Source organism: Dicentrarchus labrax, unplaced genomic scaffold, assembly GCF_905237075.1.
Source record: "Dicentrarchus labrax unplaced genomic scaffold, dlabrax2021, whole genome shotgun sequence".
NCBI lineage: Eukaryota > Metazoa > Chordata > Actinopteri > Moronidae > Dicentrarchus > Dicentrarchus labrax.
Genome location: NW_026136707.1, coordinates 1,687,647 through 1,700,719, shown reverse-complemented (window position 1 = coordinate 1,700,719; position 13,073 = coordinate 1,687,647). Strand labels below are relative to the sequence as shown.

General features: G+C 39.1%; 1 protein-coding gene across 2 annotated transcripts; it reads right to left on the bottom strand.

The window, feature by feature from the left end:
- Positions 1-751: 751 nt before the first annotated feature.
- On the bottom strand, positions 752-12,309 carry ctss2.1 (cathepsin S, ortholog2, tandem duplicate 1). 2 transcript variants are annotated; one of them, XM_051406868.1, is made up of 8 exons: positions 12,147-12,309; positions 9,364-9,484; positions 9,113-9,235; positions 6,899-7,051; positions 5,502-5,726; positions 3,234-3,399; positions 2,663-2,765; positions 752-1,132 (listed from the first exon to the last, which is right to left on the bottom strand). In XM_051406868.1, exons 1-8 carry the CDS (start codon positions 12,167-12,169, stop codon positions 1,033-1,035), a joined length of 1,014 nt encoding a protein of 337 aa, XP_051262828.1. In that variant the 5' UTR covers positions 12,170-12,309; the 3' UTR covers positions 752-1,032. The 2 variants fall into 2 exon arrangements, with proteins under 2 accessions (XP_051262828.1, XP_051262827.1); XM_051406867.1 differs by lacking the exon at positions 12,147-12,309 and having other exon boundaries at positions 9,364-9,525.
- Positions 12,310-13,073: the final 764 nt, after the last annotated feature.

Sequence of the window (13,073 nt, the reverse complement as noted above, 5' to 3'; positions counted from 1 at the left end):
CTTCAATTTGATCTTTTCCTGTAGCCTACGATATGCTATGTGCTCGGTTCTTCTATATAGAAAAGAAGAACATTTTGGTTTGCTGGTTAAAAGATAAAAGCAACATTAGTCACATCTTAAATTAGGTAGATAACAATTAACGTAGATTAGTTAGCTAGTTAGCTAGAATTTTGCCAATTTAGGATATGACTATGTCGCTTTATCTTAACTATCTTCAAAATTTGCAAGCCCAGCATATTTACAGTACAGGAAAGGAGGAAGTTGAAAGTGGTTCCAAAAGGGGCGGGACTTAGGAAGGGTCAATTGACATTTTCGTAACTCAATGCTTGAAAAGAAGGTCAGTCGAAAAAAAAAAAAATAACAAATGGCTTTTCTTCTTAGCCAAGACAATGTAACTGGCCTGCAGGCAGCTACTATAGCATATCACATCAGCATGTGCACAGGACGGAGATATTTACCAGAGACAGTAGGGTATTGATTTTGGCGTTCCTTGTGTCGTAACATGTAAAGGCTAAATTGACCAACAAGCCAATTTCCCATAGAGTCAATGCAATCCTTTCAGACAGTTTTAATGGCAGATTTAACAGACTGACAAACCTGAAACTGGCGGTGTAAAATCAGATATTCACCTTCATCACATCTGCGGTACAGAACACAGACCTGATATTTACTGAAAGGCAGACATTGGGCGGATCGATAAACTGATATATCGATCCAGACTTGGCATGTCTCACTGTGACTGAGCCTCAGCAAGGAGTACATCTGTCTCTTTATTACAGATTCAAACACACACATCCATATATACACAAACAAGCACACTGTCTTACAAAACAAGTTCAGTGTCATACTGTAGTATTTAAAAAATGCCATTTTTGGCTTTCGTTGTAAAAAGGAATCAAAAACAAAACAGATCTTAAAAAGAGAAAATCTTATATGTTGTAATCAAAGTGAGATTTAACTGTAAAAATATTCTAAGAAAAAGAGAGAAGGGAACTTAGTTTAACAACAGATTCATTTCAGTTCCCGCTGCAGCTACATGATGGGGTAGCAGCCGTACAGAGCGATGCCGCACTGGTCGTTCTTGTTGCGTGACATCCGGATGTAGCCCTGGTCTCCAAAGGTTTTCCCCCAGCTGAGGAGAAAAACACAAGAATATAATTAACGGGATATACCAAGGTTTTTGTTACGTGATGAGAAAGTCATCCACGTGCCTGAAGTCGATCAATCTTTAGCGTCTCGTGCTAATAGTTTAACATGAACTATTTTCAGTGTTCAAAAGTGTTCTATATTAAGGGTAGCTGGTGGGCGATGGAAGATGTGCAGTGGATGAACGTGTGGTTACTCAGTTACTCTACAGGTGAACACTGGCAACATTTGGTTTATGTCTTACTTTATGTGATCTGTCTATCCCTCAGTACAATGTGTGTTAAAGGGGACTGGGCAGAGGTGTAGTTGATCGATACAGATGACACAGTTATCATGAATATCATTGTCTCTATAATTAATAATTGGTCTCAAGGGAAATAAAAGTCACACTCGTTCGAAATCTCAAAATGCTTTTGATATGTTTATAAAATTATAAAATGCCTAAAAAAGCCAGAAATGTTAAGGCCCCAAGTCTTCTCCAGTGAGCTTTAGCTCTAACTTGTATTTACATATATGGTTGACCCCATCCGCCATCTCACTGCTGTCCTCAATAATTAGATTGATATAAAAAAACAGGTGATAAAAAATCATTGGTAAGATTAAGTCATTTAGAAATGGCATTATTTAAATGAAAGGTAACAGTACTGAAAAGTGTCTGCTGGCAGGAGATAAGACAGAACACTGCTTTTAAAAAAATATTATTATATGAAATATGGAGCAACAGAGTCAATGATGTTTATACATCTAAAACAAACCTTTGTAGAACAAAATGATTGAGCAATACACTGTGTGGTGAGACCCATATAAAGAGGATTAATACAAGCTAAACAGGCCTGACGAGGTCAGCGGTAAATGATTGGGAAATTGTGATGTTTGTCATGCAATAAGTGATGAGAAATGAAACTCCTTCTTACACACAAATGATTTTGTGACTTAGTCCAACCTTGAGTCTTAAAGTCTATTAAACCGCTACACTCATGTCAGCAAAACACCCAAACCCTGAACAGAACAGCTGTGAGACTTCTCATTTCTCTTTTCTGTACCACCTCCTCTTCTCTCTTCTCCGTCCTCCTGCCTGTGACCCGGAAATCGATCTCAGCGCGCCATCTGGAAGAACATCTCAATTCCTAAACTGCATCTTGAGGAGGGAGGAGGCTTGCCGGAGGAATCATGCGTGAGGATGCGCAGCTGTATGCTTTGGATACAGAAGTTGCGGCTGTGCAACGTGTCATATCTAATTGCCTTTGCTGTAAAATCCTGGCTCTGAAACGAGAATGGGCCTCAGACGAAAGGACAGGAGGCACGAAAGAAATTGAGGATGTTCCAAATTGAGAAACGAGAGGAGGGGCGGGTCTTTGCTTGTTGATACACAGTCAACCTTCCTGTAGAGCTCTAACTTCCCTGTTTCACTTCCCCTGTGTCCTATAAGCCAATAAGCACCACATAGGGGACCAGATTGGAGCTACACATGAGAACAATATGTACATCGTGTATGGACTATTAGTGGAGGTCTCACCTGTTCTTTACCAGCCAGTAGTCTTGTCCATCCAGGGTGCCGTAGCCCACAGCTAACACCCCATGGTTCACCTTCTGGGAGCAGTTTGGGTCATTGTACACTCCTGAAAAGAGTCAAAATCCATCTCATTATATTCATTTTATTTGTTATTTTTAGAAACATTTATGCCAGGAATGTATTTATTTCTATTTAATGTATTTTTTTTTTAAACCAATTTTATACAAATTAGTTTGCAGAAAAAAGTTGGATCATCATTAGTGCATATACAAATAAAGCCAGTAAAACACTATACTAGCAAGTGAGGGATTCAGTGTTTAGTTCAAGAAAACTAAACAGTGTGCTCTTTTGCACCTTGACCTACAATTAACAGTGAGTACACACATGCATCTCTGCAGCAAGGTGTTAAACCACAAGAAGTGATCACAAGCCAGATTTTCTGGGGGTGTTAACTTGAGCTTTTCATATGAATATATGTTTAAAAAAGCAACCCCCAACCCCTCCACAAAAGATCTCTCTGTACGACAGAGGTCATACAGCCGTGAGCCTGTGCAGCTGATGATGTGCAACGTACCGCTCCTGTAGAAAGTAAAAGTGGGCCGCGTGGCGTCGATCGCCACTGAAATGGGTCCGATGTTTGCGAGCGCCTCCTTCAGAGCCCCCTCATCCCCTTCAGGCAGGAAGCTGTACTGGGAGCAGTTGGCTGCGCGAAACTTAGAGTTGTATCGGCATTCTCCATTCTGAAGTGAGACAGACAAACTGGGGTTAGATCTGGTGGTATTAAAAAAAGCACCTAATAGGAATGCAGAAAAAGTAATTTCTCAAATGATCTGGAACTCTGAACTCACCAACTAAGGTGACGTCCATTTAGGAAAAATTTTAACTTTTTAATTGTCTCAGCTGTTGATTTTACATTTTGCAGCTCTCCGCAGGTGAGTCAGAGAGGGAATTTCAGCCACATACGCTTATTAAGAGTATATTTCACATCACAGAAAATAGTTTTTATTTATTTTTCGGGTGAATTAGAACCACAACACCTCCGCGAGGCTGGAACAGTCTGTCGGATCTGCTCAGAACTGCCCTCCTCCTCCACACCAACACCAACAACAGCGAACCAGATGAAGCCTGGAGGACAAACACGTTGTCCGCTCCGATTAATTTATTGTTGCTCCAAAGAGACATTAACAGCAGACCACAGACAAGTGAGAAGAGTGTTGCTGTCTACAGCCTGAAGGGCCGGACTTAACTTCTCGTACACCCACATTGTTTTCTCATACAGGAGTACTGTAAACCTCAGTGCACTGGGTTTCCTATATGTTTCCACTTAAAAAACTCCAAAACATGTTTTAATATCTTGTAAACTCGGAGAACAACACGCGGTAAAAATCTGTCCTGAAGCTTTCATAAGAGAACAACAATCATCCCTCTTTTACCATAAATAAGCATTAGGCCCCTCATGGGGAGGGTAAGTACCGACCACCGACTGTCACCTTTCATTCCTTTCCACCATGAAACCGAACAACACTGAGGCAACGTTACCTATCTCGCGCTGCAGTTTCCAAGGCTGCAACTAACAATTATTGTCATTATCGATTCCATAATTGTCAGCAGATAATCCACGGTAATGTGTTGTTTTGCTTTTCAGTCCAAAATCCACACACATACAGTTTACTGTCACAGACATCGAAGAAAACGAGCAAATATTCACATTTGAGAGGCTGGAACCTGTGAAACTGCAATTTATGCTTAGAATTTGCGTAAACACTTATTAAAAATGTTGTAGATTAATTTTATTTAAATTAATTAATTGATTAATCTACCAATCTACACACAAAGTTATAATATAGGCATATGGCTAAAACAGTACAAAGTAAGCTTCAGGGAGGGGGACACGTTGTGGAGGATGAGCTTTTAGCTTTCAGTCAGGAAAAGGTGGTTGCAGTTTCATTATTAAATAAATAATAAATTCCGCTGAGGCAAATCAGGTCCTCATCATCCATTACAATCACGGAATACACAATTTATCAGGTATTACCCCTTACGTAACATATTGCATATAAGCTGATACTAATGTATCTCTGATCAACTCTAATCCGTCCATCAATGTTGTTGCACTGTGGCCCCAAAATAAACAACATGCATAACTTAAACACACAAAAAACATCTAAATATTGATTGATTGATTGATTAACACAAGCAATGTGTTATGCCTAAAACTGAATTCTTGACCTTGGAAACAGGAACTCTATTAGTAGCAAAGTCTTTAAACTTCTTTTGAATGATAACTGTGCAAACTCCCCCTGCTGATGAAGATCTTGTCATATCTTCATATTAATATCTTTTCTTTTTATATCACATCTTTCCTTAAAAAAATCCCCTGATTAGTCACTTTTGGCCCTTTGTTCCAAAAGACCATACCTTTGCCTAGTATTACACCTCTGCAGGGCTCCAGTACACTCAGGTGAACACCTGCTGGTCATTACCTTCCCAACACGGCTAAGGATGATTGCTTCATCAAAGATGTGACAGACGTGTTTGTCAAACTGAGGCCAGAGGAATGCTGCTATCTCAGTTTATATCTTGTTATAACTTTGTGTTCTCCTTTCGTGCTTGGTGTGAGGACTGTGTGATTTAACAGCTAATCAAAGAGGTCACAAACATCACGGCTGAGAGATTATTTTTGGAAACGTCACGTAACACAATACATGGGCTGGTAGGAGATCAAATTCATTTCCCACAGTTTCCCACAGGTTCTAAACAGACTCCCTAGAGTCCAAGTTTGATGGATTTTCCAGATCCCTTTGTTGTATCTCTGACCAGCAGGATTAAGCCAGTGACTCACCCGTCCTGTGTAGGGGTATGAAGCATCAGAGTCGATGCCTTGGTTGTCGATGACATACTGGAAGGCTTGGTGCATGAAGCCACCGTTGCAGCCGTGGTTGCCATATTTGGTTGAACAGTCCACCAGGTTTTGGGGGCTGAGGTCCACCAGCTTCCCTGTGGTCTTGGCTAACTGGCCCTCCAAGGCGCCTGCAGCACTGAAGGCCCAGCAGGAGCCACAAGAACCCTGGATTTAAACGAGTGGTGTTACTGTAATGTCACATACACAATTCAAAAAATACATTTATCAGCTTTAAAGTTGGATGAAAGACTTTTTACATTTCCATGTTTGGCAGCACAACAGTTTGTAAAGACGGAGCCAGCGGAGGCTCCGGCAGAGTTTAAGAGGTTAAAGAACTCTGCTGACTCTTTGGGAATTTTTCTTGTTTGTCAATTATATTTAACATGTTGCAGAGAACAGAGGGAACTCCAAAATCAATACTTGTGTGTCTCTGGTTGAATGATACTCATCTGCACAACACGAGTTTGTAATAAATTGAAAATCTCTTTTTTTTATTCTCCTCAAAACTTGGGAAGCAATCTGCCATGAGATTATTTCACTTCTTCGTATTGTAAATCCGCTTCTTAGAAGAGTTTGAAACAAGAACATTTTTTTAAATACACTTCTTTATTATTAATATTTCACAAAAATATCTTTTATCGGTTTGATTTCTTTTTGTCTATCATGTCTTCAACTTCTTACCGCTGATATCTGTCTGTGCAACGTCAAGAAATGTGAAAAAACAAATAATGTAACAAGTGAGTCTTTTCACATAAATGTAATTTACATGCTGTAGTACTGTAGCTCCAACACAGCTCTTAAAATTTGTCTATTTTGACAGTAAAAAGTATAGTTCAAATTAAATGGATATTTAGGTTCTATGAGGGCAACAAGCTGCCTAACAAAGGCTGTAAAGATGTTTCTAACGTTTGTTTCCATTAGGACTCAAATCCTGGAACAGTAATTTATAAAAATGATAAAGTGGGTGTAAACTGTGCAATAATTTAAAATATAGAAAATGTACAGCGGTTAAGGGTGTGCTAAACTTTCTGGTGTTAATGTCAGACAGTGAGCTCACAGCTCTTCACCACCAAAAACAAAGTGGATGTGGAAAAAAAATCTTGCAAAACAGGCGGTTGTGGTGACGACTTCTCGTGTGAACAATAAAGCGGTTCGATGAGGGACACGAGGAGTGTGGTAACTGAGACTGGTAGCACGATGGCGGTGATGACTGCATCACTGCGAGACCCCTGATGTTTCTGCTTTCACCAGCAGCTCCGGGTAATCCTGCTGACTGTGTCCTTATGCTGAGTTATATGAGTCACTGATGGAAACACACGTTTTTTTTTTTTTTTTACCTGCATCTTGACGCTGGTGACACAGCCCTTCTCTCTCCAGTCCATGGTGTCTGGTACATCGGCGCCTGTTGTCCCAGCAAAGGGAGACGCTGCCCTCTGGATGTCAGTAGGAGGACTGAGTGTGGCAAAAGACTGCATGATCTCCTCTTGTGTCTGTAAGGAAGTAGATAATAATTGATGACATGAGCAGCACTGAGATCAGTTTCAAATGGCCTGTATTTGTTTAGCACCGTCGTAAATGTAACTCTTATAAAAGGGTAAACAGTCCGTTTTTCATTCTGACTGGACTGAAATCCATCATCTAAAGTCACAAATGTGTGAGATATATTCATTTATTGAAGTGCCAGTCAACCCTGAAGTTAAATATGGAGCTTAATCCCAGATCAAATGTACATTGAAGGCCCTTAAATATCTCTTCCTTTTCTTCATTTTTTCTCGTTTCTGATGTAAATGGGATTCAAGAAAATGTTTAGACTCGATCTGACGATGAAGTATCGTCATCATCATCAAACAGTAAAGGATGCATCAGTATTTACCAGAGTCTTCAAATGTGTTGTTTTATTCAACCTACAATGAAAACTCAAATATATTCAGTTTACTGTTGCATGACAAATAAAAGAAAAAGTGAAATTATTAATTGGTAATCAAAGTAGACTGATTGGTGATTCATTTTCTATCCGTTGACATACTGTTTGAGCTCTAGTGTAAGTTGGAAGTAAAATCTTAGACGCTACCGTGCTGTAAAATTGATTATCCTAATTCCTACATTTTCTTACATTTAAAAAAAAGGTCATTTAAAATGTTTTTGAATATAAAAAAATATAAACATAGGATGAAGAATAAAGTCACAAAAAGGGTTCTTAATTCCACACTGTACACTTAGTAACTAACTGTTATTGTTCATTTTATTAATTTTCTGAGAGTATTTGTCCACAGTCCAGCTCCGTTCCATTGGTTTACAAAACAATTGTAATCTAATCCAAAAATTCTTTGCTAACACATTCACCATAATGACTTTATTTATTTGGATTTAAAGTTTGTCACAATTTCTCTCTGGGAAATAAAAACCCTGTACTATAGCAGGAACAAGAGGAAAAATATCAAACTTGCTCCACATAACATTCCTGTTAGTACACCGAAAGAGGACAATGAAGTCAACCAGATAAACATGTTTCATTCTGTGCTTTACTTACAGTATCAACTTTCTGCCCTTGGAGCAGTTTTACTGTGAACTCAGTTTACTTCCACCGTGGTTCAGTGAGCCATGTTTCTTGTGGCGTAAATAAAGCTCAATAAACAGGATTCATAGTCAGTTTTAATATTTCCAAAGAATCTCTGACATGGATTGTGAATAGAAAGGTTAAAGGACACAAACCAAACATCATGTAGTTAATATGCCGGTATGCAGTCTGAGTCCTTTAGTCACTCATTAAGTCAGAATATACTGTGGGATATTATACTACATAATGTATGTGGTGAACGCATCCAAGAGGAGCTGTGGATCAGTGGTCGAGCTAAGAGCAGAACTAATCTCATTAATTCAGTGAAGTCTCAAAGGCCTGGGCCATGAAAACTATAGTTTCACAAGCAAAGTAAAGTTATGAAAGGGTAAAAAGTAAAAGCCCAGTTCTCAGCATCAACATTTATTAATTCACATTCCGCACAAGGTTAAAGCAAACTTACTGTAATTTATTTCCTGATTATCTGAAGCTTTCTATGTGAGAGGCGCTGCAACAGTTAGTTTAAGCGGCTCTGATCAACATTTCTGTGACGATGAAAGTTTCAGCAAATATGACAAAAAAGTTTATTTTTTTAAGGGTTACCTTCTGCAGCTTTAACAGGAGAAATAACACATTTGGTTTATAGTTAACACTGAACTTTAATGTTTCATATCCCCCTAAAAGCTGTATCTCATTTCATTTCAGTCAACCTACTGACAGAAAGCTAACACTGAGCCTCTGGGGCCCCTTGGGGGTCCAGCTGCCTGCTGCTTTGTAAGTATTCCTGCATATATAAAAATAAACCGAACTACACGTTATTATAATGATTAGCTGACCTTCAAAGTTTAAACTAGTCATTCTCTATCTAGTCTGTATCAATGGCCTTTCCACTGTCATTAATACCATGGTCACTAATGTATAAAAGTGATAATCATAAATCAATAAAACCTTCTTTCCCTTCAGTGTAAAACAGAAGCGTGAACCAGTGTCTCACCAGGTCTCCCATGTGGTTCATGCTCAGTTCGTAGGTGTGAAGACCCATCGAGGCCTCCAGGTTGTGCATGGTAATCAGCATCAGGTTCTTCTCCCACAATTCCCTGCGGCTCACATCTTCCACCTCAAGACGTACAGGAAGAGTGCATAAGGTCAAATACTGTATACGTTAACGATAAATCACATATGGATTTTGCTTCCTACAAACAGAAAAGAAAACTCTTACATATTTACATACACTATTTCTAATACCTCAGTTTGGTACTTCTTCCCGTGTGTCATCTTCCACAGCTTCCAGTGGGCATCCAGCTTGGGTTCAAACATGGCTGCCGCCCCGACACACAGGGAGACGAGCATCAGGCTCCCCAGCATCCTGCCTGTAAACACACACACAGACATGGACCTCAGGATGTCGCCTCACCTTTGATCCGACGGCTGCTGCCTGACACAGCGAGAAAACAAACCGCCTGAGATCAAGACTCGACTCAGAAACATACAAATGGTTTTCCCTTCTCAGAGACTGGGGGACCTGGTGGTGACAAAATGTCCCCAGGTCGCATTAAATTAAAAACATTTTTCAGTTCATGGCAGCAGCATTAGATTCCAACGTTGTTGTCCCATCTCACAACTCGACTTCTTACCTGACTTTATCTAGTTTTAAGAAAAACTGTCTCCACTTAGGTTTCATCTAATTTTTGCATTTAGAGCCGCTCTGCCTTTAAAGAAATGCTTGTAGAAAACTACTACAGTAATCCAGTGCAGTTATTGTGTTTGTCATGCAGTCAGCTGAGGAGGAAGTGGTTTCCATAGGTTGGTTGCAGGTATGTGTTGTCTCTGGCTGACGGTTAGGTAGAAACAGATACACATCAACACAGAGTCATGGCTGACCTTTATTTTCTACACCCACAAGGTTTAATTTTGTCTTATAGTATGTCTTTCCTGTGTGTGAATGTGCTTGTGTATCAGGAGGGCAGCAAACACCAACTCAATTAAAGATAAAGAAGCACAAATATAATCTTTTTGTTGCATTTTTAATGTCACTTTCGGTAAGATTTTGTCTTTTCAGTGCATTCTAGTTGAGAACCCCATCACTTACTTCCTAGTTAGGCCTAGCTCATGATACATAATAAAGAATATGATATAGTAAATGTTGGCGTCACACTGCACAGTTGTAAAAGAATACATCACCCAGAGCACCTAGGGCACAAACCTCAGTAATGGAGGCCACAGATATGTTTAGAAAGGAGAAGATTTTGTGCCTCCTCATTGTTGGGGCCCAGTTGGAAGCAAATATGCGTCTACTAAACTGCTGTAAAGGTACACAGTTGTTTATAAAAGCTTATAAAAGAACACATGTGGTTCTAAGTGAGTCCTCTCCTAACCTAAAATGTATTTCCTCATATTCAATTCAAGTTATTATTGTATAGATCAATTCATTTTTCACCCGCACAACACAAGTTTAGACAACTCAAAGCACTTGGTTAAACATTGTGGTTTTGGTTAGTGGTGCTTAAAAATAAACCAAATGTACTTTTCTTCAACACTGAAAACTCAAAATGATCATAATAGGAGATTTCGATACATGTATTGATGCATTATTTGCACTTACTGTTATTGACACTGTGTTAATGATTTCAACCACATCACTAGGCCTACAGTCTTTGGACAGTCTGTGTGAAGCTCACGAGATTCAAACACTGTGCCTTAGAGGTGTTGATTCAACCTATATTTGAGTCTATGGTTAGTGCTGGTGTTACTGTAGATCGCTTTACATTTAGGTGATTTGCACATTCTGATAATGACATTGACGAAGCAGACTATTAACAACATCTTCCTCCCATCATGCACTGTAAGTGTGAGATTTGGGCGTCAAGATCTCGGTCCGATGGTCAGCAGCCGCCTCAGTATCACTGTCAAATATGCAAAGCTGCTATAAATCCCCGAGTGATACAATTGTCACAAGACCAGAACTGAAACTAATGAATAAGCAAGAAATTTGGAGAAACGCAGCCTGTCACTGAGCATCAAGATGAGTAATGAATAATCTAATGATTGGCATATTAGACAGCTGTAGATGACTGGAGAGAGAATCAGCTTTTAATAAAGAGTTCAGTATGTAGATCTACCAGTTTCACCTGCTCCACTGGAGGACGGCAAACCACTGAACATCTTAAAAAATAAGCTGAGAATCAAAGTCTCCTCAACAGTGTTGGGTTGGCTACTCGACTCCAACTTACTTCGGTCAAATTCAGTTTGTTAAAATCAAAGTAATGGAATACTTCCAGTCTCTAAATGTAAGCGTTTCCATGTTCCAAGCTAGTTTCCTCCACCATTACAAAAATGAATCCAAGGATGGGATTGGACTGTTGGATACAAATTAAAAGTAAGGTTGTAACTTTCTTAAATGTATTAGTAATTAGTTACAGGGGAAAGTAATGTTATTACATTGACACCTAACACCAAGATTAACCCAAATCTATTCCTGAAATGTGACATTTAACCAGAATGTGAAACTGCAGAGCCTCCAGTGACTGACACTGAGATCAGTTGAGTAACATTAAACTGAACCACTTCGGCCTTCATTGGTTACTTCTCTCTATCTCATTACTCTTTTCAGAAATACTAATGAGAACAATATAAAGAAAGAAAGAAAGAAAGAAAGAAAGAAAGAAATGGTTTAAAGGGTATACTGTGTCAAAGGTGTGCAGCACATTGTTTTTAATTACAGAATAGAATTATTCTATTAGAATAGACAATAAACTACATTATTGTCGCCCTAAAGTCGTTATTAAAATGACACTATTAACCTGTAACAGTATTATAAGAATACTCTAACGATATAACTGACCGTCAGAAGTTCACCTGAAGTCTGAACACAAAGAAACTCGGTGAAAAACATAAAAACGAAACTAAAAGTAAATTCGCGTTAGAGTTTCTTATTGCCGGACTTTCCTTCCAGAACTAACCCAACACGAACATAAAGCAGAGAATCTGATTTTATGGAAGGTGTGAAAGGAGGATGAAAAGTTTCCCACTTGCCTTGATCAGTCGGTGTCATCGCTGCTGTGCTGAACTCACCCTCACTGCGTTTTCCTGCTCGATAAGTCTCTTTATGAGGGAACTGTCACATGATCTGTGGCACTTTCTTCCTCTTTAGAAACAGTGTGATGCGTTCACCTGAAGCAACAGTGTGCAACGCAAACTCAATGTCTGCAAGAACATAAGCGAGCAGAACTTATATATTTATCTACTTTTACCGCCTGAAAGCCTTAAAACTGAAACACATGATCATTACTAATTCAATGAGAATAGTATGTTATCTTATTTAGAGTCTGAACATAGTAAAACAATATACTTTCATTGATCAATCATTATAAACAAATATAAATGTTAAAGTCCCACTAGCAGCCCCTAGAGGCCGTGATGTGAATTGCACCTCACAATATGAAATTGTTGCATGAAGCAAACAAAAACTGCGGATTTAACAGGATAAAATGCTCTGTCATCATTTTAGTTGCTTTAATACTTAAAAGTCATGACAGTAGAAAGAAGTCATGAGATATCCTGTGTGCAAATGTGACACATTGTCCTGAAGGTGAAAAGGAAAAAACATTCCTCCAGTGGTGTGAAAGAATATGTTCAATAAATTACACAACTGCTTAATAAATGTAGATATATCTAGTGTATACGTGAGATTTTCTTCTGGTATGATGTTGCTGTAATCGGGAAGGTCAGAGAGGTTACTAAAAATGTTAGGATTTAGTGTCTGGGGAGCGTGACTGAAAATGTCTTGGAAACTCCGGTCAGGGATGTGTGGTTCTGGACCAAAGTGTAGGTCAAGAGGTAGTTTTGAGCTGTGAGGAGTGCTGGATGAAAGGTCAGGAGAGGTCATTGTGTTTTATGGCAGTCTGCCAGATGTTGTTGAGGTCTGTGGACTGAAGTGTTGGATGGACGGATGGATA

Coding starts and splice junctions, on each gene's coding strand:
- ctss2.1 (XM_051406867.1), bottom strand. CDS start 9,510: ATGTCTGTGTGTGTGTTTACAGGCAGGATGCTGGGGAGCCTGATGCTC. Junction 9,236..9,363: donor GGAAGAAGTACCAAACTGAG/GTATTAGAAATA, acceptor GTACGTCTTGAG/GTGGAAGATGTGAGCCGCAG. Junction 5,727..6,898: donor TCACCAGCGTCAAGATGCAG/GTAAAAAAAAAA, acceptor GTTTAAATCCAG/GGTTCTTGTGGCTCCTGCTG.